This window comes from Ipomoea nil, unplaced genomic scaffold (genome assembly GCF_001879475.1).
Source record: "Ipomoea nil cultivar Tokyo-kokei standard unplaced genomic scaffold, Asagao_1.1 scaffold1125, whole genome shotgun sequence".
Lineage (NCBI taxonomy): Eukaryota > Viridiplantae > Streptophyta > Magnoliopsida > Solanales > Convolvulaceae > Ipomoea > Ipomoea nil.
The window spans coordinates 116,160-140,280 of NW_017617553.1; the positions used below are offsets into that span (position 1 = coordinate 116,160).

A 24,121-nucleotide genomic window follows, 5' to 3' on the forward strand; every position below is an offset into this window, starting at 1 on the left:
CACATGAAATATGTATTTTTAAAACATAATGTATCAAAATTTCATTTCATACAACTAAAATTTTTAGGAATAAGGGTCAAATAGGCCATCGAACTGCACACGATAAAACAATTAGGCCATTGAACTTAAAAAATCAACAATTAGGTCCCTAAACTTATCAATTTCAAACAATTCTTCCAATTTGAAGGTTTCCAACAGGTCAACAGGTCATCTCCCAAATTATTTTTTTTTTTTAATTTAAATTTTAAAAATTAATTATTTTTAAATTAAATTAAAAAAAAAAAAAAAAAAAAAAAAAAAAAAAAAAAAAAAACTGGAATCCAGCCGGAGACGACCGTCTCCGGCTGGAACCAGTTTTTTTTTTTTTTTTTTTTTTAATTTAAATAATTAATTTTTAAAATTTAAATTTTAAAAAATAATTAATTTGGAAGGATGACCTGTTGACCTGTTGGAAACCTTCTAATTGAAAGAATTGTTTGAAATTGATTAGTTTAGGGACTCAATTGTTGATTTTTTAAGTTCAGTGGCCTAATTGTTTTATTGTGTGCAATTCGATGGCCTATTTGACCCTTATTCCAAATTTTTAAATTGAACTCTCAAAAAAACTTATACACACACATATATAATCAAATAAGAACTATGGACTGATCTTAGTCATTGATGTGGAGAAGATCAACAACGGATGTAAAACAATGAAATCTAGAAAAAATATGATGGCATTTTGGTAAACATTTCAATCTTTGTGGTGCATTGTACATAACTACAAAGTACATCGGATGATATGTAGAAATAGGGGAAATCAACATTTTGGTCTCTCAATTGTTTCCCAACTGTCAATGTAGTCCATAGTTTTCAATTTCAACCAATTTGATCATCGTATTGTTTAAAATTTCGTCAATTAAACTCTTTCAGGGACCAAATTGATGAAATTTTAAAAATGTGAAAATCTCGCTGAAAGAGTTCAATTGACAAAATCTTAAACAATTCGATGATCAAATTAGTTGAAATTGAAAACTAGCTATAGACTACACTGACAGTTGGGAAACAATTGAGGGACCAAAATGGTGATTAACTCTGTAGAAATATTTATCAAAATTTCACCATGTTTTTCGAGTGATATGTGAAGTGCATTATTTTGAGTGAACTTCATCATATCATCGAATGTATTTTGTAGTTGTACACAATGTATTTCAAGATTGATAATATTTATTAAAATGTCATCACATTTTTTTTTCAGATTTTCTTACTTTAAAGTCGATGACCTTTTCTAGGCAACAATTGATATTAGTCCGCAATTTTTACCTGGACTTAAGATGTAGGAGCGTTCAAACTTATATATATGAGTTGTATCTAAAGCAGAGGCTTTATGAGCTTAAGATGTAGATGGGCTTAAGATGTAGGAGGGTTCAAACTTGGTGCAACTGATCCGAGGTTTTAAGTGGATTAACAATGTTAAGATTTTAAATTATCATCCTTTAGGATGGATTCTATGGGCCAAAGGCCTTGTGGTTGAGTGACATAGCTATGGACCTTCAAATGAGAGGTCTAAGGTTTGAACCCAATGTGGGGGCATTGACTCTTTGTGTTTATTAGGGGATGATACCCTTATTTTGGTTGGGTATGAATTTTTCAATTAAGGGGGTATTTGAACCTGTAGTAGTGTTCTAAAAACCTATCTACTTTCCTTTCAAAAAAAAAAAAAAAAAAAAAAAAAAAAAAAACCTATTTACCAATCACTTTGATACTCATTCCTTAGGGGGCGTTTGGTTCACGGAATCTTGGATTACCCCAGGTAATAGGATTACCTCCTGGAAGGTAATATGAGATTTTAGAAATGTAAGATTACCTTGTGTGTTTGGTTTGGATGGTGTAATATAATATTACCTTGTTTGGTTCAGGGTTATATTTTAGGTTATATAGATCAATTTACAATAATGCCCTCAATAATATATATATATATATATATATATATATATATATATATATATATATATATATATATATATATATATATATATATTATGTGTGTTTTTTTTATTTATATCTATGAATGTATATCAAAATTTAAATATTAAAAAAAACTAAATATATAAATATACACATGTATATTTAATTATATAAACATATATTAATTTCATCATCATTATTATTAGTATTATTATTATAATAATAATAATAATATAATAATAATAATAATAATAATAATAATAATAATAATAATAATAATAATATAAAGATTAGTTAACAAAGGCAAAGTTGGAATAATTCAAGGTAATCTAAGATTACCTAAAAAAAATGAGGATAATCACATTACCTTGAAACATTACCGCCACATCAGCTTTCAGGTAATATAACATTACCTGGTAATCTCATAACTTGAACCAAACAATGTAATATAACATTACCAAACTCAGATAACCTAGATAATCTAAGATGACCTGAACCAAACGTCCCCTTAGAGTTAAACCTGTGAACCAAACACATCCCAAGATTTGTTTGTTTTGTCGTCTCCAAATCAATATCAATATGTTGAGTAATAATATATTAGAGGATCCTCTATTTGATAATATCGAATGTATCTAATAATTTGCAACCTACGCTAATAATTTGCATTCTAAAAATAATGAAGCTTGCTAAAAAGCCTAATACAGCCGCCGCAACATGCAGCTTAAAGAAACATATTCTTTTCTAGTCCATAAAGGATGGTAAAATGAGTATGGCATAATTCTTGTACTAACAAATTACAAATATAACACAACTAAAGTGTTATTTCAATTCAATTGTAGTTTCATTTGATAATATAAACACAATATGTGAGATAATTTATTCAGTTTCATTTTATATATATTGTAATTTCATTTTGTTCTGAATACACCATAAATACAAAATTTGTTAAGGAAACTGCACCGTTTTTAGACCATGGTCCACCGTTTAACAATTGTCATTTTCCGTCTGAAATATCTAAAACATGAGCATTTGTTGCTGCAAATTAATTAAATTTTCAGTCAGATCTTTCGTTGCGAAGTTATTCAAATTGAAGACTAATGCATGGAGACCGGAGTGAATGAGTGATAGGTGGATGGTGACCTTGGAATTCGTTATAATCAGCAGCTGATTGGTTATGTTCAGAAAAATATATCTGTGTAAAGAACCAACAGCTACATATATACAAGACTACAATTCTTCATACCTTATGTCTTCATCAATCAACTAGGTTATTAGAGCATGAAGGCAAGAAGACAAGGGCTATTTAGTCTTCTCTCTTATCTTGTTAGTTAGGCAGTTGCAACGGCTTTGGCGCCCTTTCTTTTCTCTTCATATATAGCTGCTTAGCTGTCCTTTCATTGATATATTGTAATCAACACAACTTTCAGCAGATCAATGAACTCAATCACAGTTTTGCTCTTGACTCCGTTTCATCATGGTATCAGAGCGGTGGAGAACTAGCTACGCCGCCGCAGTGATCACCGGCAACGGAGAATCCAGTCAACCACCAAATCCGACTTCCTCGATGAATCAACCTCCGATCGCTGTGACTTCACACAATGCTTCGCAGAGAAGCTTAGCAGAGGATATCGAGAACCCGCTTCATCTTAGTGTCAATGAAAATCCAAATAACATTCTGGTCAGTCCACCTCTCACGGGAAGCTCCAACTACGGCTCGTGGAGCATAGCGATGCAAGCTGCCCTGGAAGTGAAGAACAAGTGGTCTCTCCTTGACGGCAGCATCGAACCGCCGGAGAGAACTCAGACTCATTACGCCGCTTGGAGGAGGTGTAATTTGATGATCAAGTCATGGATCCTCAAATCGGTTCATCCAACTATTGCGCAGAGTGTGATATACATGGATGTCGCCAAGGACGTCTGGAACGACCTCAAGAAGAGGTTCTCGCAGAGAGATCCGCACCGGATTTGTGTTCTACAAGATGAAATCTATAAACTCAAGCAGGGAAGTTACTCCGTAAATGAGTATTACATGAAGAGCAGATCACTATGGGAGGAGATGAATGAGTTGCGACTGCTCCCGATCTGCAAGTGCATCCCGCATTGCTCCTGCTCATGCGATCTGATCGATCAAGTGAAGAAGGATCGTGAGATCGATCAAATCATCCGGCTCCTTCAAGGACTACATGAAGACTACAATCCGCTTAAGTCCAGCATTCTTGTCCTAGATCCTTTACCGGAGATGCATAAAGTGTACGTGATGGCAGAGAAATTCGAAAGGCAACTTGGCATTAACAATTCAAGCCTAGAAATCAGCCATGCCAATGCGGTTCTGCATGAATCCAACACCACAGAAGAAACTGTCGCTGCTGTTAACTATTACAATGGCAGAAGAAATGTGAATCCTAATGGGGGGAATAAGAACGCTAAGTGTACCTATTGTGGCATGGTTGGACACACTATTGAGAAGTGCTATAAGAAGCACGGGTATCCACCAGGGTGGATACCGGGCTTCAAGTCCAGAGGCAAACAATCATCCACGTTGGCTGCTAGTGCAAGTTCTGAGAACAGTGTGGTAACTGAACAACTGCAAACTCTGATCTCCCTTCTGCAAACACAAGCCGGGCAGAACAAGAGCTCAATGACAGCAGTCGTATCCCTGGTTCCCAAGTTCGACAAAGCAGAATCGCATGATGAAGGCAAGTATATCCAAAACTCTCATATATGTTCTGTCAATTTATGCTCAAACATGTGGATATTGGACTCGGGAGCCACTGATCATATAGTGTGCTCTCGGGAATTTTTTGATGATTATGATGTTGTTGAAGGAACAATCGTGAATCTGCTAAACGGAGAAAATGTCACTGCTCGGCATAAAGGGAATATCAAGCTAGCAGATGGCTTACAATTACAGGATGCTTTGCATATTCCGGAATTCAAATTTAATATTGTTTCAGTTAGCAAATTGCTTCGAGACTCACCTTACTCTTTGATATTTGATTCTGCTCAGTGTCAACTTCAGAGTCGTGGGAAGATCACTGGTTTTGCTAGGCAAGACAAGGGCCTATACCTGCTGGTTCAACCTCCGGAGATCAACTCATGTAATCGTTTTGTTTTGCAGTGTAATAATGCCGAGATTTGGCACCAACGTTTGGGACATTTTCCCATTAATAAAATCCATCTTATACAGAGCATTTCTATCTCCAACTCTAAGTCTGCGCCATGTGACATTTGCCAATATGCTAAACAGAAACGGTCACCTTTTCCTCTTAGCAGCACCACGACAAACAGATGTTTTGAACTAATCCACATTGATATATGGGGGCCTTTCGTGGTTAAGTCTCTAGAAGGTGAACGTTACTTCTTGACTATACTGGACGACTACTCGAGATACACTTGGATCCATCTATTGAAGACTAAATCTGAGACAAGGGCAGTGGTTAAAAGTTTTCATAAGTATGTCCAGACTCAATATGGTGCGAACATTAAAATCCTCCGAAGTGACAATGGCATGGAGTTCAAAATGGCAGATTTCTTTAGTGAGAATGGCATTGTGCATCAGACTTCGTGTGTTTATACGCCGCAACAGAATGCGGTAGTCGAGCGGAAACATCAGCATCTCCTGAGTGTAGCCAGAGCTCTCCGTTTCCAATCTAACGTGCCTTTCGAGTTCTGGGGATTATGCATTCTGTATGCTTCCTATATCATTAATCGGGTTCCATCGGCAGTCATTGACTGGAATAGCCCATATCAGAGATTACATAATAAGGAACCAAATCTTGACAAGTTAAGAGTGTTTGGTTGTCTCAGTTATGCAGCCACTCTTCCTCATTCTAGACACAAAATGGTGTCTCGTAGCAGAAAGTGTGTATTTGTTGGCATGCCCGCCAACATCAAGGGTTATTTGTTGTACGATTTACAGAGTGGATCAACATTCATATCAAGGGATGTGATTTTCTTTGAGGATTATTTCCCAATGGCAGCTCAGATAGATCATGCAGCAAACCATGATCAACTAAAGTTCAATCCCTCTTTGCCTAACATCCACATCTCTGGTGATGACTACTCTACAGGCTGCCAAATTCGGCCCAGAAATTCTCCAACTTATAGCCATGATAAAGATCCCTCTCCCATCATGAGCAGAAATTCAAGACTAGCTGAATATTCAAGACAAGGGGCAAGTACTGATTCCCACGATGATTGCAATGTGGAAACAACAGACAGCAACATTCAAACTTCTCTTCAATGTGCTCCATCTGATGATAGTAACGTGGAAGCACAGACTGTTCATCAATCCACTCAGCCGAGAAGATCGAGTAGACAGCGAAATGCTCCAACCAAACTTACAGATTATTATTGTGACACTGTGAGCACCAGATCTTCCCCCCATCATCTTTCAAAGGTGATTTCCTATGCCAATCTTACTCCAGCACATAGAATGTTTTCGTTGGCAGTCTCTGCAGTGAAAGAACCTCGCAGCTACAATCAAGTCGTCCAACATGAGTGTTGGAAACAAGCCATGAATGCAGAAATCATGGCTCTTCAAGACAATCAAACATGGGTGCTCATTGATCTACCACCCGGGAAAACACCCATAGGGTGCAAGTGGATCTTCAAGCTCAAACTCAAATCCGATGGCACAGTGGAAAGACACAAGGCGAGGCTTGGGGCCAAGCTGGATTTCTGGAGTGTAAGCCAGCTGAAACCCCCAGGGCTCAGGGCATCAAACTGTCACATGATGATGGAATACCATTATCGGATCCCAGCAGCTACAGAAGGCTGGTAGGGAGGATGCTGTACCTCACAGCAACGAGACCGGACATTGCTTATTCGGTACAACAACTCAGTTAATTTGTGGACTCTCCCACGGATAAACACATGATAGCTGCACACCGTGTACTAAGATACATCAAAAAGTCTCCTGGACAAGGTCTGCTATTCCCTAAAAATTCTCAGCTTCATCTGAAAGTTTTTTCAGACTCTGATTGGGCTTCATGCTGCGAGAGTCGAAGATCAATCACTGGATATTGTGTGTTCTTAGGTGATGCTCTTGTCTCATGGAAATCAAAGAAGCAAAGCATAGTATCGAAATCTTCTTCTGAGGCCGAGTACAGAGCACTTGCGGCCACAACATGTGAAATACAATGACTTGGTTATCTTCTTAAAGATCTGCACGTTAAGCTGGACAAGCCAGCCACTCTATTTTGTGATAGTAACTCCACTATAGCCATTGCTGAAAATCAAGTCTTCCACGAACGCACCAAACACATAGATATCGACTGCCATATTGTGAGGGAAAAGATTCAACAAGGCATAGTGAAGCTTCTACCCATTTCCACCATCAACCAAGTCGCTGATGGCTTCACCAAGCCCCTAGCCACTCAACAGTTTCATTCCTACACATCTAAGCTGGGCATACAAGATCTGTACGCTCCAGCTTACGGGGGGGTATTAGAGCATGAAGGCAAGAAGACAAGGGCTATTCAGTCTTCTCTCTTATCTTGTTAGTTAGGCAGTTGCAACGGCTTTGGCGCCCTTTCTTTTCTCTTCATATATAGTTGCTTAGCTGTCCTTTCATTGATATATTGTAATCAATACAACTTTCAGCAGATCAATGAACTCAATCACAGTTTTGCTCTTGACTCCGTTTCATCATAGGTGTGGAGTGTAATGCTCATTTTTATGAATCTGATCTGTTCAAAATTGTGGATCAACGATCAATGAATAATTATACTAGATTTTCTATGATTTGTATTGTTAACTTGACTCAATTTAACTTACGTTAAGAATGACAATTTCACTTGAGTCTGATTCAATTCGATCTCCAACCCCTACGGGAATAATAATAGGGAAGAATATTGGAGAAAGGGGCAAGAATAGGGAGTACCCTCTATCTGATTTCGTCCTTCATTTTATAAATAAATAAATTTAAAACATAAATTCTTAAGAGAGTGCACATTGGGGATAATATTTATTGATTGTATGTGTAAGATCAAGTCAAAAATAAAATAACAAGTTGAGAAGAAAATAAGTCTGAGGAGAAATTTGGGGAACTAGCAGCTATGGCGTCAGCCAAATGAAGCATTGGAAATAAGCCTAATCATCAAGAGTTTAGAGAGCAAGCAATACTTACTTATTCGATTTAAATGTTAAAAATGATTTGTAAAAATCAAAAAATTTCAATCAAAACTTATTTTCATTTCTTGCTAATGTATTATATTGAATTCAATGAGGGGAGCCCTCAGGGATGAAGATGAAGAGAACTTTTCGATCTCCAACGGAAAATAAGACAATGACTGGAAATGAATTGGGTGAGGTTGGGGATTGAAGTATGCCTTTTTCGTTTTTCAATCTCATTGTCATCTCTAATTTAACTTCTGAATCCTTTTAAAACTTGTTGATTTTTTTTATACTAAAATTTGGTTAACTTTAAGCTAAAATGATGGTTATCATGGTTGTTGATCTAACCCTGACCTATAATTTTTCTTTTAAGATTTTTAATTATTAAATTTGTTATAAAATGTGAAGTCAATAAAATGATTTAGGTACAAAATTGCCAAAATTTTATGACTAATTATTTTTTAGATGACTACAATTTAACCTTATTTATAGTAGTTGTTCTAATGACTAATATTTTTGAAACTTCTAAAATGAAATAATTAAATTAAAAGTAAATAATTATATAAAATTATATTTATACTCGAAAAATAGAAATAAAATTAACTGTAAAGTTTGCAACCGCTCCCTAGCAAAGTTTCTCGCCACTCTTAACGTGCAAGTTGCCGGCCGTCATCACGTGCATTAAAATGCCAACCATAAACAGCACGGCGAAGACTTCTTTTTTCTCACATTTCTACTTTGACCTATGTTTTTTTTTCCATTTTTGACTTTATTTACTAACATACTTAACTTATCAATCAATTTTAATTTATTTGATCACTATTAGCTATTTGACTTGATTAAACAACCAATATAAATATTTGATTAATTAGCTTTTGTAATAGCTTATTGCTCCAAAACACTAGAATTCAAAAAATTGTTTAAAACAGTTTTTTGATAAAGTCATTTTACATGTAATCAACTATCAGGTAATAGCTAATTTACATGTAATCAACTATAAGCTAACAATTAAGTTACCAAACATCTTTCTACAATCAGCTAATGCTATCAACTAGTCAAACACACTAACCTAATCAGCTAACAGCTATTTACCAAACACCTTTTTATCAATTAATTTAACCATTGCAAATTTCTCACCTACTGGTAGAAAACGTAACAAAAAAGTCAACGAATTCAAGTATTAATAAATTAAGAAAAATTTGGAGTAACCCGGGTGAAGTTGGTACGCCAATTGATTTGGTAACTACAATCCTTCAAATTAAATATTAGTTAAAAATACTAAGATTATGTAAGTATGTAGTCTAATGGTACTCGGATTAGACTTTCATTTGAAAGGTTGTGAGTTTGAGTCTCAGTGGAGACGTACATTCTAACTTTTTCCCCTAACGCAAATAAATTAGCTACTGGCTACCACCTATACAATATTGACAAATTATTGTACAGTTGAATTTTTTTAATATCGACAAATTATAATATAGTTGAATTTTTGTATACAGATAACAAGCTAAGTATTAACTAATAATTCATTGGATTTAGGTTTTAAAATTGACTGATAATTTTTTAGTTACTGATTAAATGGAAGGAAAAAAAATTATAGTGGTGAGAATAGTAGACTCCAGTATGTAATTGAACTTATATGTAGTTTAATCTTTAAGGAAGAGCTTACGGTTCACAAATGTCTCAATCATCAACATAGGTATGTCGAATGTGAAATTATATAATGCAAATATGTAACATAATATAAAGCAATAAATGAAGCACTTAAATAAATACGGAGTACTCACTTGGAGAACACCTCCAAATATGTGGGGCCACGCCCAAAAACTTTTCCACTCAAGATTACATCCTCAATAGAGTTCTCCCCCTCAATGCATACACAATATCACCCTCAAACTCAATTCATACACATTGTGACACACTGTGCAGTAGACCTGGCAATTATGGACACGACCCGTTAACACGACACGAAACCGGACACGAAAATAACGGGTTAGTGTTTAGCCTTAACATGTCCCGGGTCGTTAACGGGTTGACATGTTAAGGACCCGTTATGATTCGTGTCTTAACGGGTCAACCTGTTAAACCTATTAAGAACCCGTTTAACCCGTTAATATTATCGTGTTAACCCTTTTGCACGAATCCGTTTACACAAACCTGTTTAGAACCCGCTAAGAACCATTGTCATGAATAAAATTACAAAAGATATCATGAACATGAGTACATGACTAAGGATGAATTTACTACATCAGGCTAAAATCCTACACCAATTATTGATGTTCAACAATATGAAGTTTGAATTTTTATTGTGTTCAAATTTATTCTAAAACTAGCATAGACTTCTTTAATTATGATTTTTTGATGTTATTTTATCATTTTAAGAATGTTATAAATTGAATATTTTTTTAGTTTGTTTGATGGATTAAATTGTAGGTTTTATTTCTTTTATATATAACTTAACTTTAAATTTTTGTTTTTTTTAATATATTAATAGTTTTAGTGGGTTTAAACGTGTTTTGTATCATATCGTGTCGACACGACCCGAAACCTATTAACAAAACGTATCTATCGTGTCAACCCGTTTAACCCGTTAACAAATCGTGTTCGTGTACGTGTTACAAATTTGAACCCGTTAACCTTATCGTGGCATGTTCGTGTTTAGCCTTATCGTGTTCGTGTCATTATCGTGTCGACCCGTTAACGAACCCGTATACACGGATTGCCAGGAATAAGTCCGTGCTCCCCCTCAATTCAAGCCATGTCTCTCCCTTTTGAGAATCATTAGCTAAAGGTAATATAATCATAGCAACATGTATTGAATAATGCATGTAAATTCAACTAAGAGTACCTAATAGATAAGATGTAGGTAGACTCTGAAGACTATAAGCAGAGCGGAAATTGAGAAATGGAGGATATGAAAGGTATATTCACACGAAAGCTCCATAATAGATAATGGTCAAACATGAAAACACTGAAAAGCTTTCACAACGGATTCTTCTTAGGTCCTTTGGATCCATATTAAGTACCAAGTGCCCTGGTCTCTTCCAGAGTTCCAGGTAACCAGTTAAAGGAACAATTTACACTAGAAAGCTTTCACCCCAGGTTGTTCTAGGATTCTTTTTAGAACCGTAGCAGACACCAAGTAACCCTCTTCTAGGTAAGCCGACCAAGAATTGTAATGAAACACTTTACAGTAGAAAGCTTTCATTTCGGGTTGTTCTAGGATTCTTTTTAGAACCGTAGCAGACACTGGGTAGCCCTCTTCTAGGTAATCAAGACAATAATGTATCGGGAAGAATGTCAATATTTTTTATGATGATGGAACAATCATATAACTTCAATCACATTTCAAGTTCAACATGCACTTGAATCAGTTCTAGAGTAGAGTTAACAAAGCGTACTATTCATATGTTATCAATAAAGTACTCTAGATGAACTACTTGAAAAAACCAACACAACTACCAAAAAAATAAAATAGTACCAGTGATCTAATCCTCAAAAGAACACGGACTGATTTGATGAAGAACTCGCACCCTGAAAAAGTGGCACCCTGAGTGTTTGGATTTTGACTATCTAAATTATCTTCATCAACTCATCGCAACTTTGATTGGCTCAATTTCTTCCTCAACGAAATTCATCATCATTCTTCTAAGAACCATGCATCAATAACAAACCATAAATATGGTTAAAAAAATCTTCCTCCTCCTCCTCCTCACACCATGACGACGAGGACATCCTCGCAGACATGGAGATTTTTGTTGCCATGCAGCACACCTTAGGCCTCCATACTTTTCTTTTGTCCATGTCCCGATCTTTTCACTTGAGCCGACTTGCAATGTATCCAACCATGCCATCTTGTGTTGCACATAAAACACACCTTATTAACAAACTGGTTAAAATATCCTGAGTACCTTTTTGCCTTTTGTGAGTTTTCTTTCACCTAAGTCATGGTTGGTTGATTTCCTTGTTTGTTGACGCAGCCCAAGCCTAATTTATTAAACTGGCTTCCACTTGCCCTTAATATGTCATATAGGTTTTCAGCACCTGAGTTGAGCATCCTAACTTGCTTTCGCAGGTTTTCTAACTTTTTTTTTGTAAAAACTTTTCATTTGAAGTTTTAAGTTTGAGTTCTGCGCTAAGAGTTTCTTCAGTGCATTTCAATTCAGAATTTTCAGTCCCAAGAGATTTAATATTCTTAGTCAAAGTGTGATTCAGTTTACTTACCTTGCACTGGTTTTTGAACATCTCTTCATAGGCTTGGGCAAGGTCGTCATCTTCATCTTCAGACACGGTTTCCTCTACAATTGCCACTTGTTTTGCAATCTCCTTAGTGTAATCCGTTGTAGCAAAGAATTTTTTCAAAATCAGCACGCTCTTTCAAATCATCCGGATGACAAATATTCACATAGAATGCTACAAAGTTGGCGGTTTCTTGTTCTGGATTCTCTTCATCTGAACCTTCAATGTCACTCCAAGTGAGATTATTCGATTTTTTCCCTTTGTGGTTTTCACAGTATGCTTGCATGTGTCCATAGCCACCACATTCATAGCATTGTATACCCTTGAGCTTAAAATCATGATTTGGACCTTTTTGCCTTTGAACACTTCCAGTTCCGTCCGCTTTGCCATTTGTTTTCATCTTACCTTGTCCCTTGGCTTTCTTTGGCAATTTGCCAAATTTCTTTTACAACATGGCCATGATCTCATTTATTTCAGTATCTAAGTCAGCTCCTGCAGGTACTGCAGCGCCAAATGCAACTCCTTTTGTTGTTATTGTTCAGGTAATTGTCTACATCTTAGATCTGCTGATTGCTTGATAAGGAGACACAAGAAGACTGCCGTCCGACGATGATGACCGTTGTCTCCGGTCTCCACCTTTGCCGATGACGAACTGACGAAGCTGCTGCAGTGCTGTCCGATAGTCGACTAGTTGAGACCAGACGAAGCTGCTGCTGAAGAACGGACGAAGCTACGTGGATTCCCATCGAGCCCAAACTCGAGCTCAAAATCGAGATTGAACTCGAACTCGAGCTGTTCGAAAATTGTCGAGCTCGAGCTCGAGCATCAATTGTCGAGCTCGATCGAGCTCGAGCTCGAGTTCAAGCCGAGCATTCCTTAACGAGCTCGAACTCGAGCCAACCCGAGCTCGAACTGCTCGGCTCGACTCGTTTACACCCCTATTTCAAATACTGCCTACCACCGCCACCGCCATCACCACCATATCACCGCAACCACCGCCACCATATCACCGCAACCACCACCACCACCACCATACCACTACAACCACTGTCGCCGCTACCACCGCCACCACCACCATACCACCACAACCACCATCGCCGCCACCACTACCACCATACCACCGCCGCCGCCATCACCACCATACCACCGCCACCACCACCACACCACCGCCATCACACCGCCACCGTCGTCACCGCCACCACCACCACCATACCACCGCAACCACCGCCGCCGCCACCACCACCACCACCGCAACCACACGACCACTGCCACCACCGTCATACTACCACCACCATCACACCAACACCACTAACGCCGTCGCCGCCACCACCAGCATACTATCGCAACCACCGTCGCCGCTGCCACCACCATACCACCGCAACCACCACCGTTGCCACCACCACCATACCACCGCCACCACACCACCACCGTCATACCACCACCAATTATTATTATTATTATTATTATTATTATTATTATTATTATTATTATTATTATTATATAATGAATAACACCACTACCACTACACCACCACCACCACCATAATATTTTTGATATATTATTAGTTTTTTTTTTGAAAAACTTAGCTATTTTTTATTATATTTAAAATTAATATTATATTATTATATATTATTATACATGTTGTAATATTCTAAATAAAATAATTAAAATGTTTAATTATACAATTCTACTCATTTTTCAGAAAATGAACCAAACACAGAAAAATAGTTTTCCATAATGCAACCAAACACTGGAAAGGAAAATATTTTCCGGAAAATGACTCATTTTCCAGAAAACATTTTCCATAAGTCATTTTCCTGCTTTCCAAACGGACCCTAAACCTATTGTAAGTTGTTTAAATTAATTTCATTCCATCCTTTCAAATGTTACTTAGATTCCCTAATTTCATTGCCTTCTACGGAGTATTTAAATACTTAACAAAGTTCCGTAAATTAATTTCGTGAAGTACAAAAAACTCTTCTTCTTGTCCAAACAAACACAACATCGTTGAGTTGCCGTCGCCATTAGTGGCGTATGACTTAAGAACAGAAATACAGAATTATTGGTCGAACTTCTTACGAAATTCTATACCTACATCTAACAATTTATGTATCTTCTAACTATAAATAAATTGAAAGCACATAACATGATAACTACAAACACATAACATAATAACTACAGACACATAAATTGTTAGTTGTAAGTAAAGGATATGTTAACTGTAGACACATAAGATGTTGGTTAACATGTTATGTGTATACAGTTAACATATTTTGTATATCCAGTTAACAGTTTATGTGTCTGTAGTTATCATGCATGTTATGTGTCTGTAATTACTATGTGATGTGTCTTTAATTTGTTTATAGGTACGTAAACGGCTAACCGCAAATACAAAATGTGTCAATTGTAAATACAAAATTTAAAAGTTATTTTTAAACCGAGATCCATAATACAAGGTAGACCCTGGTCCATGGTATAATTTATCATATTTTAATTAGTCATTAAAAATGTAATAACCCTAAATTATAGAAATTGAATAAAACAATTTAAATATTTTTTAATCTTTTGGTCTATAGTTCGGGTCGGGTAAAAAAAAAAAAGGTTTTATTGTTTGGTCAAGGCTAACCAAATTCGTATTTTAATCGAATTAGTCTAATCTAATTCAAATGATAACTAGATAGATGAGGGGCTAACCTGTTTGACATTACTTAGAAGAAGAAGAGAGAGATCACTAAACATGTGATATAAATTTAAAAAATATCTTCCGAGTAAATAGAAGACATTGTTTTTTTTTTACAATAAGTTATTTTTCCATTGACTAGAACTAGTATTTTCACCCGTGTGATGCACGGAATGGAATTATTTTAATATATTAAGAATATTTAAATCGATATATAATTATTTAAGAGTTAATTTCACCAGAGGTCGCTTATCTTTCCTGACAATTCTAAATTTAGTCTCAGACTATCGTTATTAATTATTACGTTTTATTCTATGTTATAAATTCTTACTATTATTATTAACACTTAATTACTTTTATATAATATTATTACCACTTATATTATTATTATATTATTATTATTATTAGTTTCCTTTCAACTTCTGTTAGTATATAATGGGCGTGAGGAACAATAATAATATAACCATAATTAAATATTCTTGTATTGTATTCCGTGAGTCACAATAATAATATAACAATAATTAAATATTCTGCTATTCTATATTCTTCTAGGATTTCTATTACCATCATTAATTATTCCCTAATTCACCATAATTAAATAATTTGACCAATTAAAAAGAGCGATTATTAAATAATGTACGGGATAATTTTTTAATTAAAAATTTTAAAAATTTATTAATAAAACATAAGATTTTGCTAACTTTCATCTCAACCCATTCTTTCTTTAGTTTGATAGGGATGCCGAATTCTTTAGTTCTCATAATTTTTTCTTAGAAACTATTTAATTAATCATTTGTTTTGAGAAATTGGTGGGCCAAACCGCCTACGGCAGTTTGCGGTGGATAGATCTCGAAAAAATATGCGATTTAAAATTTTTTTTGTCCAAAACGGATAACTGAGTCAAAAGTTATGCATTGCCGAAGTTTTGACACTTTACAATATTAAAAAAAAAAAAAATAATCGTCGGTTCAGCCGGCTAGGCAGCCGCGGAGGAGGATTTTAACCAAGAATTATTGTACGAATGGAAAATTAGAAATCAATATATTTTATTAGGAATAGAGGTTTTTTAGGAATTGGGTGGGAAGTTAAAGTTCATGATTTATTATATATATATATATATATATATAGTATAGATTAGAATAGGAATTATATTACACTATTTTATAATATTAGAATAGAATTTTAACCCAGAATTATTCTACGAATGGAAAAGTAGAAATCAATATATTTTATTATGAAAACAGATTTTGTAGGAATTGGGCGGGAAGTTAAAGTTCAGGATTTTATTTTTATATATATAGTATAGATTAGAATAGGAATTGTATTACATTATTTTATAATATTATAATATATTTGAAACCCGAATTATTGTACGAATGAAAAAGTAGAAATCAATATATTTTATTAGGAAGAGAGATTTTTTAGGAATTGGGCGAAAAGTTAAAGTTTAGGATTTTGTTTTTTGTTATATATATATATATATATATATATATATATATATATATATATATTATAATAGGAATTGTATTACACTATTTTATAATATTAGAATAGAATTTTAACCCAGAGTTATTGTACGAATGGAAAAGTAGAAATCAATATATTTTATTAAGAAGAGAGATTTTTTAGGAATTGGGCGGGAAGTTAAAGTTTAGGAATTTGTTTTTATATATAGTATATATTAAAATATGAATTGTATTACACTATTTTATACTATTAGAATAGATTTTTAACCCAGAATTATTGTACGAATGAAAAAGTATAAATCAATATATTATATTAGGAAGAGAGATTTTTTAGGAATTGGGCGGGAAGTTAAAGTTTTGGATTTTTTTTTTATATATATAGTATAGATTATAATAGGAATTGTATTACACTATTTTATAATATTAGAATAGAATTTTAACACAGAGTTATTGTACGAATGGAAAAATATAAATCAATATATTTTATTAAGAAGAGAGATTTTTTAGGAATTGGGCGGGAAGTTAAAGTTTAGGAATTTGTTGGTGTGTTAGTTACCAACTAAACTATAGTATATCTAAATTGTCACTGCCTCACGTATTATTTTTATATTATCAAATGAAACTGCAATTGAATTGAAATGAAACTGTAGTTATGTTGAAATGAAATTGCAGCGTATATAAAATGAAAATTAATAACAATTTCACATATTTGAGTGAATATTGCCCAGCGAAACTGTAGTTATATCAGGGTGATACTGTAGTTGTGTTGAAATGAAACTGTAATGTATATAAAATCAAACTAAATAACATTTCACATATTTGAGTGTATATTGTGCAATGAACCTGTAGTTATATCGAAATGATAATGTAGTTGTGTTTTAATGACACTATAGTGTATATAAAATGAACTAAATAACATTTTTACATATTTGAGTGTATAATATCAAATGAAACTGTAGTTGTGTTGAAATAAAACAATAGTGTATACAAATTGAAACTGAATAATAGAGTTATTTTTTGCGAACGGCGCGAAACGAATGTTGTTTCTTTTTATTAAACAAAACGACGTTGTTTTGATGCGTGGTCCACAGTATAATTTGCTCAACACGGGACTGAAGTTTTAATTGGAATAGAAAAAATACTACTCTTACTTCTAAATTTAACCCTTCTCACAAAATTTTGATGTTAGACATTTTTTCTGGAGTAAATACCCAAAATGGTCCCTCGACTATAGCTAAATTCAAAAAATGGTCATCGACTTTCAATTTCAACCAATTAAGTCCTTAACTTTGCAATTTTGACATGATTTCGTCCTCCATCTATTTGACCGTTTGTTGACCGTGATCGACGATCTCCAGAAGAACCTTCAGCTCTCGTCGGAGCACGTAGAGGCCTCCAGGATGATGTTGCACTGGTTCGGAAACACGCCGTCTTCTTCGCTCTGGTACGAACTCAACTACATTGAATCCAAAGGGAGGATGAAGAAAGACGACCGGATTTGGTAGATTGCTTTCGACAGTGGATTCAAATGTAACAGTGCGGTTTGGAAATGTAACCGGAACTTTAAAAAATCGACGGTGGACCATGAAATTACATATATATCATCAAAAATCACAGTCAACAAATGGTCAAATAGATGGAGGATCAAATCGTGTCAAAATTACAAAGTTAAGGACTTAATTAGTTGAAATTGAAAGTCGAGGACCAATTTGTGAATTTAGCTATAGTCGAGGGACCATTTTGGATATTTTACTCTTTTTTCTGAGACTTAAATTATAAAAATAACTAATTATTAATTGTGAGAGTTTAATTCCAGTAATGGTCCTCCGACTATATTGATTTTCTAAAATTAGTCCTTGACTTTTAATTTGGACACTTTAGGTCCCTTGACTTTCAATTTCTTTCCAATTGAGGTCCTTTTGTCAGAATACGGTTAATTGAATTTTAAATGAAGGGGTAAACTCATCATTTCACCTGCCCTATGTATTATTCTTAGTATTTCTCCATTGTATACGCGATATATATGAAGATAATCTTAGTCGAAACCCTAAAATGTTCCTCGTCGTTCCCCATTTGCTGACTACTCGTGTGTGCGTTCCTCTATTATTGAGATGTTTACAAGATATAACAGCGAAATACGAAGGGAGAAATATGAAGAATAATACATAGGCAGGTGAAAAGACGAGTTTACCCCTTCATTTAAAGTCTAATGAACCGTATTCTAACGAAAGGACCTCAATTGGAAAGAAATTGAAAGTCAAGGGACCTAAAGTGTTCAAATTAAAAGTCTGGGACTAGTTTTGAAAAATCACTATAGTCGGAGGACCATTGCTGGAATTAACTCTTAATTGTGATATCAAAAAGTTAAAATAGAGAATAGAAATAGAAAATACATTATTAGAAATCATTGGAATATAGCAATGATTTGGTTCGATAGCATGCTAGTTCGGAACACGCTGAACCCAAGCTGTTAACATGGGCAATGATGATACTAAACTGCGCTGGGCCATGAACCCTTTGTGTCCCTCAATGTCCGAACTCGGTAACTCAGCGAGTGACTGAGTCAACGTGGCGCTTTCAGTTACTGCAGACAAATAAACTGCGCTGGGCCTGAACCCTTTCTGCCCCTCAATCTCCCAACTCGGTAACTCAGAGAGTCAACGCGTCGCTTTCAGTTACTGCAGACAAACTGACCAATTGTACAAAAGTAGCGATAAAAATATCTCTAATTTTTCTTCATTTTTCAGAAATTCAAAAATTTATGTCGAACAATAGGGCGATAGGCCAATAGTAGCTTTAAGAAGTCTCCACGAAACTTCCCTCCATACCCCTCCCCCCTCTACACCAACTTCTCCGCCCTCTCTCTCTCTCTCTCTGCGCTTTCAAAGTCGAACAAGTCATATCTACCTGCTTTTCACGGGAGTGGAAGACCTGCTTCACTTCTGCTCTGGTACACCATGCCCTTCCTTTTAAATTTTTTTTTTTTAATTTTTTTTTTTGATAAAATGTTTTCGAAGTTGAAATGACTTTAATCGGTCTTGGTTGCTGCTGATTCTGTCGAAAAATGTTTTTTTTTGAGGATTTTTTATTTAGTTTTTGGGAAGGAATTATGGCTCTTTTTCACGATGTTGTTGAAATTCTGTTTTTGTTTTTAAATTTCATTTTTTTTTCTGGCATTTTAGGATGCTCCCCTTAGTCTTGTGCTTAATTTTGTTTTGGGAATTTGGGTGGAGGGACTTTTTCCCTAATTTCTGATATATAAATTTCTTAATTTGTGCGCTTGCTATTATATTTTCTGTGAACAGAGAAGAGTTATGTTGACTTGTATTTCTATCTTCAGGAAATCTTAGTTGCCTATTTCTTGCTCCAGTGCAAGGTGTTTATGCGGAGAATTTCTCTTCATATAAAGGAGTTTTGAGATTGATATTGTATATGGGCATTTTAGTGGATGAACTGAAGATATGAATCACGGGCAAGAGAAGTTTGTAAGGTCAGTTTTAGTAATGCATCAATGCTTTGTTGTTATTGGGGTGAGTTCTATTGGTCCCTTTGTCTCTCCAAGATTGGAAGAGAAGGAAAATATGAGAGTTTGCTTTACTTGGAATACCTTTTCTGCTTCTCTTTTTTAGTAAACAAGCAAGGATAGTTAAAGGTTTTCCATGGATATATAAACACTCAAACGTTACTGGGTTTCCACACATAACATTTAAATTCATCAACTACCTTGAGTATTCGCTTTGCATCTCATTCTTGTGTTTGATGAGAGAATCAACTTCCACAAATTCTGCTTTTGTCTGACTATAATTCATTTATCTTTTCGTTTGCACTTTCTTTGTCTGAAGTTTCTTAATTTGCATACCATTTGTTTTGGGTTGATTTTGATATGTTTTTGAAACCTGATAGTTAAAACTTGATTATGTATCATGCAGGTTTAAGGATTGGAATTCGGACAGAAGTTCTGAGGGACAATATACCACTAGAAGTGGAGGTCGCTATGGGAAATTCCGAATAGCATTGAACTCAGTTTCAGATAACTTCCACAGAACTTTGGAAAGTGGTTATGAGAGAATCAAAAGCCTGAAAGATTCTCTTAAATCTTATTCACTAAACCATGCTCATACTACCAAAGACATGGAATCTAGGAAGAAGATTCTTGATCCACAAGGGTCATTCCTTCAGAGATGGAATAAAATATTTGTACTATCTTGTATAGTTGCCATCTCTTTGGATCCTTTGTTTTTCTACATTCCAGTGGTTGACAATGACAAAAAATGCCTTGGATTGGACAGAAAATTGGAGATCACAGCTAGTGTTCTGCGTTCCTTTACTGATATCTTTTACATCCTTCATATTGTCTTACAATTTCGGACGGGGTTCATTGCCCCTTCTTCACGCGTATTTGGAAGAGGTGTTTTAGTAGAAGATACTTGGGAAATTGCAAAAAGATATTTGTCCTCTTATTTCCTAATTGACATTCTCGCAGTTCTTCCTTTGCCCCAGGTAAGATATACTTATATGTGTCCTATTTTATAGTGCCATTTTTGTTTCTAAAGAACGTTGTTGAAATGTATTCATGGATTCTTATCCCATTTGGAATATGTGCAGGTTGTGATTTTAATTATAATTCCTAAAATGCGAGGTGCAGAATCTTTAAATACAAAGAATTTGCTGAAATTTGTTGTGCTCTTCCAATATATTCCAAGGATGCTTCGAGTTTATCCACTATATAAAGAAGTCACAAGAACATCTGGCATACTTACTGAAACAGCATGGGCTGGGGCTGCCTTCAATCTTTTTCTTTACATGCTTGCTAGTCATGTAAGTTTGTATAATTTGGATATCAGTTATCATTGAATTATGTGCCATAAAGTTTTGTTCAAATAATTAACTTCCGAGGTTAGTTATGGTAATAATATATAGAAATTGCACATGGTGGGACTGAATAAACTGGTATAGCTTTCATTTTGGGAGCATTCCATAAACTGCGCTATAACAGGTGATATGATATGATGCTTTCCAGGTACTTGGAGCCTTTTGGTATCTGTTTTCTATAGAACGAGAAACTACTTGTTGGCAGAGAGCTTGTGGGAGTTCATCTCCCTGTCGTCAAGCCTCATTGTATTGTGGTGGTGATCACACGACTTTTAAAACACTTCTAAATGAGTCTTGCCCTATAGACACGCCAAACACGACAAGATTTGATTTTGGGATATTCCTTGATGCTCTTCAGTCTGGTGTTGTAGAATCAAGAGACTTTCCTCAGAAGTTCTTTTATTGCTTCTGGTGGGGCCTGCAAAACCTGAGGTATACAATCTCCTGTTTTTTCGTATTAATGTGCATTCTATACTTAGTATTCATATTTTATTCTTAGTCTGGCACTAATATGTTAGATTATAAGTTGTAGCTCAGAAAATATGTACTGGCATCCACTGGCAGTTGTGCCATTAATACTGCTTTAAAGAATTTACGGTCCTCCTGAACTGTGGATTTTGGTTTATTTTTGGAGGTGTAAACATATGCTTTCCAGTGAAACAAACTTTTGGGCCCGTTGTTTTCTGGAAAACTGGAGAATAGAAAACATCTTTCCACCTCCCATCAATTGCTTGGCCATATCTGTATGTGAATTGTGTTTGCTTTATATTGCATGTGATGTTTATCCTTATATGGTTTTGTGCAGTTCACTTGGTCAGAACCTGAAGACGAGCACCTTTGTCTGGGAAATTTGCTTTGCTGTTTTCATATCCATCTCTGGGTTGGTGCTATTTTCGTTTCTCATTGGAAATATGCAGGTAGGTCTGCCTGATCAGCTCTCATACTCTTAGGGGAAAACTTTTTCTTTTCTTAAAATTGGAAATACTTGGAAAAATGGGACTAAAGTAGTGCATATAAATTTATCTCTCACTAAGTTATTGCAGGCCCTAACTAATTGATGGTCTTGTGATTTAACAGACATATCTGCAGTCCACGACAATAAGGTTGGAGGAGATGAGAGTGAAAAGACGAGATGCAGAGCAGTGGATGGCCCATCGTTTGCTCCCCGAGGACCTTAGAGAGCGGATAAGGCGGTATGAACAATACAGATGGCAGGAAACTAGGGGTGTGGATGAAGAAAATTTGATTCATAACCTTCCTAAAGACCTCAGAAGAGACATAAAGCGGCATCTTTGTTTGGCTTTGCTCATGAGAGTAAGTGTTTAAGCAGAGTTATGCTTATATCTATAATCTACTCAAACTTGAACAGAAATTTAAACTGCTATTATATTTAACTTCAAAAGGTGCCAATGTTTGAGAAAATGGATGAACAACTTTTGGATGCGATGTGTGACCGTCTGAAGCCAGTGCTTTACACGGAGCACAGCTACATTGTTCGGGAAGGTGACCCGGTTGATGAGATGCTGTTCATAATGCGTGGGAAGCTATTCTCTGTAACCACGAATGGAGGAAGGACGGGTTTCTTCAACTCAGATTATCTAAAAGCGGGGGACTTTTGTGGAGAAGAGCTCCTCACATGGGCTCTGGACCCCAATTCATCATCTAACCTCCCAATCTCAACCAGAACAGTCGAAGCTCTTGCAGAAGTGGAAGCATTCGCCTTAATGGCGGAAGATCTGAAGTTCGTGGCGTCTCAGTTCAGGCGGCTGCACAGCAAGCAGCTGCGGCACACGTTCAGGTTTTACTCGCAGCAGTGGCGGACATGGGCGGCGTGCTTCATACAGGCGTGGTGGCGGCGCTACAGCAGGAAGAAGCTGGAAGAGTCGCTAAGGGAGGAAGAGAATCGGCTGCAAGATGCGTTGGCAAAGGGTAGCAGCAGCAGCAATTCGCCGAGCTTGGGGGCTACCATCTATGCGTCGCGATTCGCTGCCAACGCTCTTCGCTTGTTGCGCCGCAATGGCACCAAGAAAGCAGCAGCGAGGATGCCTGAGAGAATATCGCCAATGCTGCTTCAGAAGCCAGCAGAGCCTGATTTCACAGCTGAGGATAAATAAATATGTATATATAGTTTTATTTGTTGTATACGCCATACGGTAATGCTTGTCAGACCAATATCCTCTTGTAAGTTGTAAATCTTTATTATTTGTAAATTGTCTTGGCTTTTTTTTTTTTCTTTAAAAAAAAAATTATTTTAGAGTTAATTTTCAAAATGGTCTTCCAACTATAGAAAATAGGGTGGTTTTGCCGAGGGTGCCGAATCTTGGAGGTGGATGTGATAAAGTAGTTGCATGAAAAGTGTTCCCCAAGTAGGAAAAACCGTGTTGGGGCAGTTCGGTTTTATTAGAGACGGACTACTGCACTCCAGTTATTAATTGAAGTCTTTGTACACTATTACGCTTGTTTGTATAATACGGGACTCAATATTTTATTTTATATGTTGTGTGTACGGTGTATAATACGGGGACTCACTCATTAAAAAAAGCGAACCCTAGTGTAATGTTATTTATTCACTCTCACCATCATCTTCATCTCTTCAGCGGCTTCTTCCCCACATTTTTTTACATTCAACCAAACTTGTATGGTCCCACCGAGATTTAAATATTGAAAAACAAAGATTTGTGGTCCGAAAACTTTCAACATTAACCAACATTCCAAAATTGTTATTTGTTTGTAAGTTTTGAGAAGTGTTCTTCTTGGCACTTGGCGGCAGCAGGCGGTGGCGACGGCAGCAAGCTGCGACGAT

The 24,121-nt window shown here is 35.8% G+C and overlaps 1 protein-coding gene across 1 annotated transcript; it reads left to right on the forward strand.

Moving 5' to 3' along the window:
- The first annotated feature begins 19,235 nt into the window (after positions 1-19,235).
- LOC109183431 (cyclic nucleotide-gated ion channel 1) lies at positions 19,236-23,549 on the forward strand. Its single transcript, XM_019333518.1, has 8 exons — positions 19,236-19,396; positions 19,787-19,936; positions 20,376-20,946; positions 21,052-21,264; positions 21,467-21,750; positions 22,124-22,235; positions 22,396-22,632; positions 22,722-23,549. The coding sequence occupies exons 2-8, from the start codon at positions 19,908-19,910 to the stop codon at positions 23,430-23,432; spliced, it is 2,157 nt and encodes a 718-aa protein (XP_019189063.1). The 5' UTR covers positions 19,236-19,396; positions 19,787-19,907; the 3' UTR covers positions 23,433-23,549.
- The last annotated feature ends 572 nt before the right edge of the window (positions 23,550-24,121 follow it).

Coding starts and splice junctions, on each gene's coding strand:
- LOC109183431 (XM_019333518.1), top strand. CDS start 19,908: ATGAATCACGGGCAAGAGAAGTTTGTAAG. Junction 21,265..21,466: donor TTTACATGCTTGCTAGTCAT/GTAAGTTTGTAT, acceptor GATGCTTTCCAG/GTACTTGGAGCCTTTTGGTA. Junction 21,751..22,123: donor TGGGGCCTGCAAAACCTGAG/GTATACAATCTC, acceptor GGTTTTGTGCAG/TTCACTTGGTCAGAACCTGA.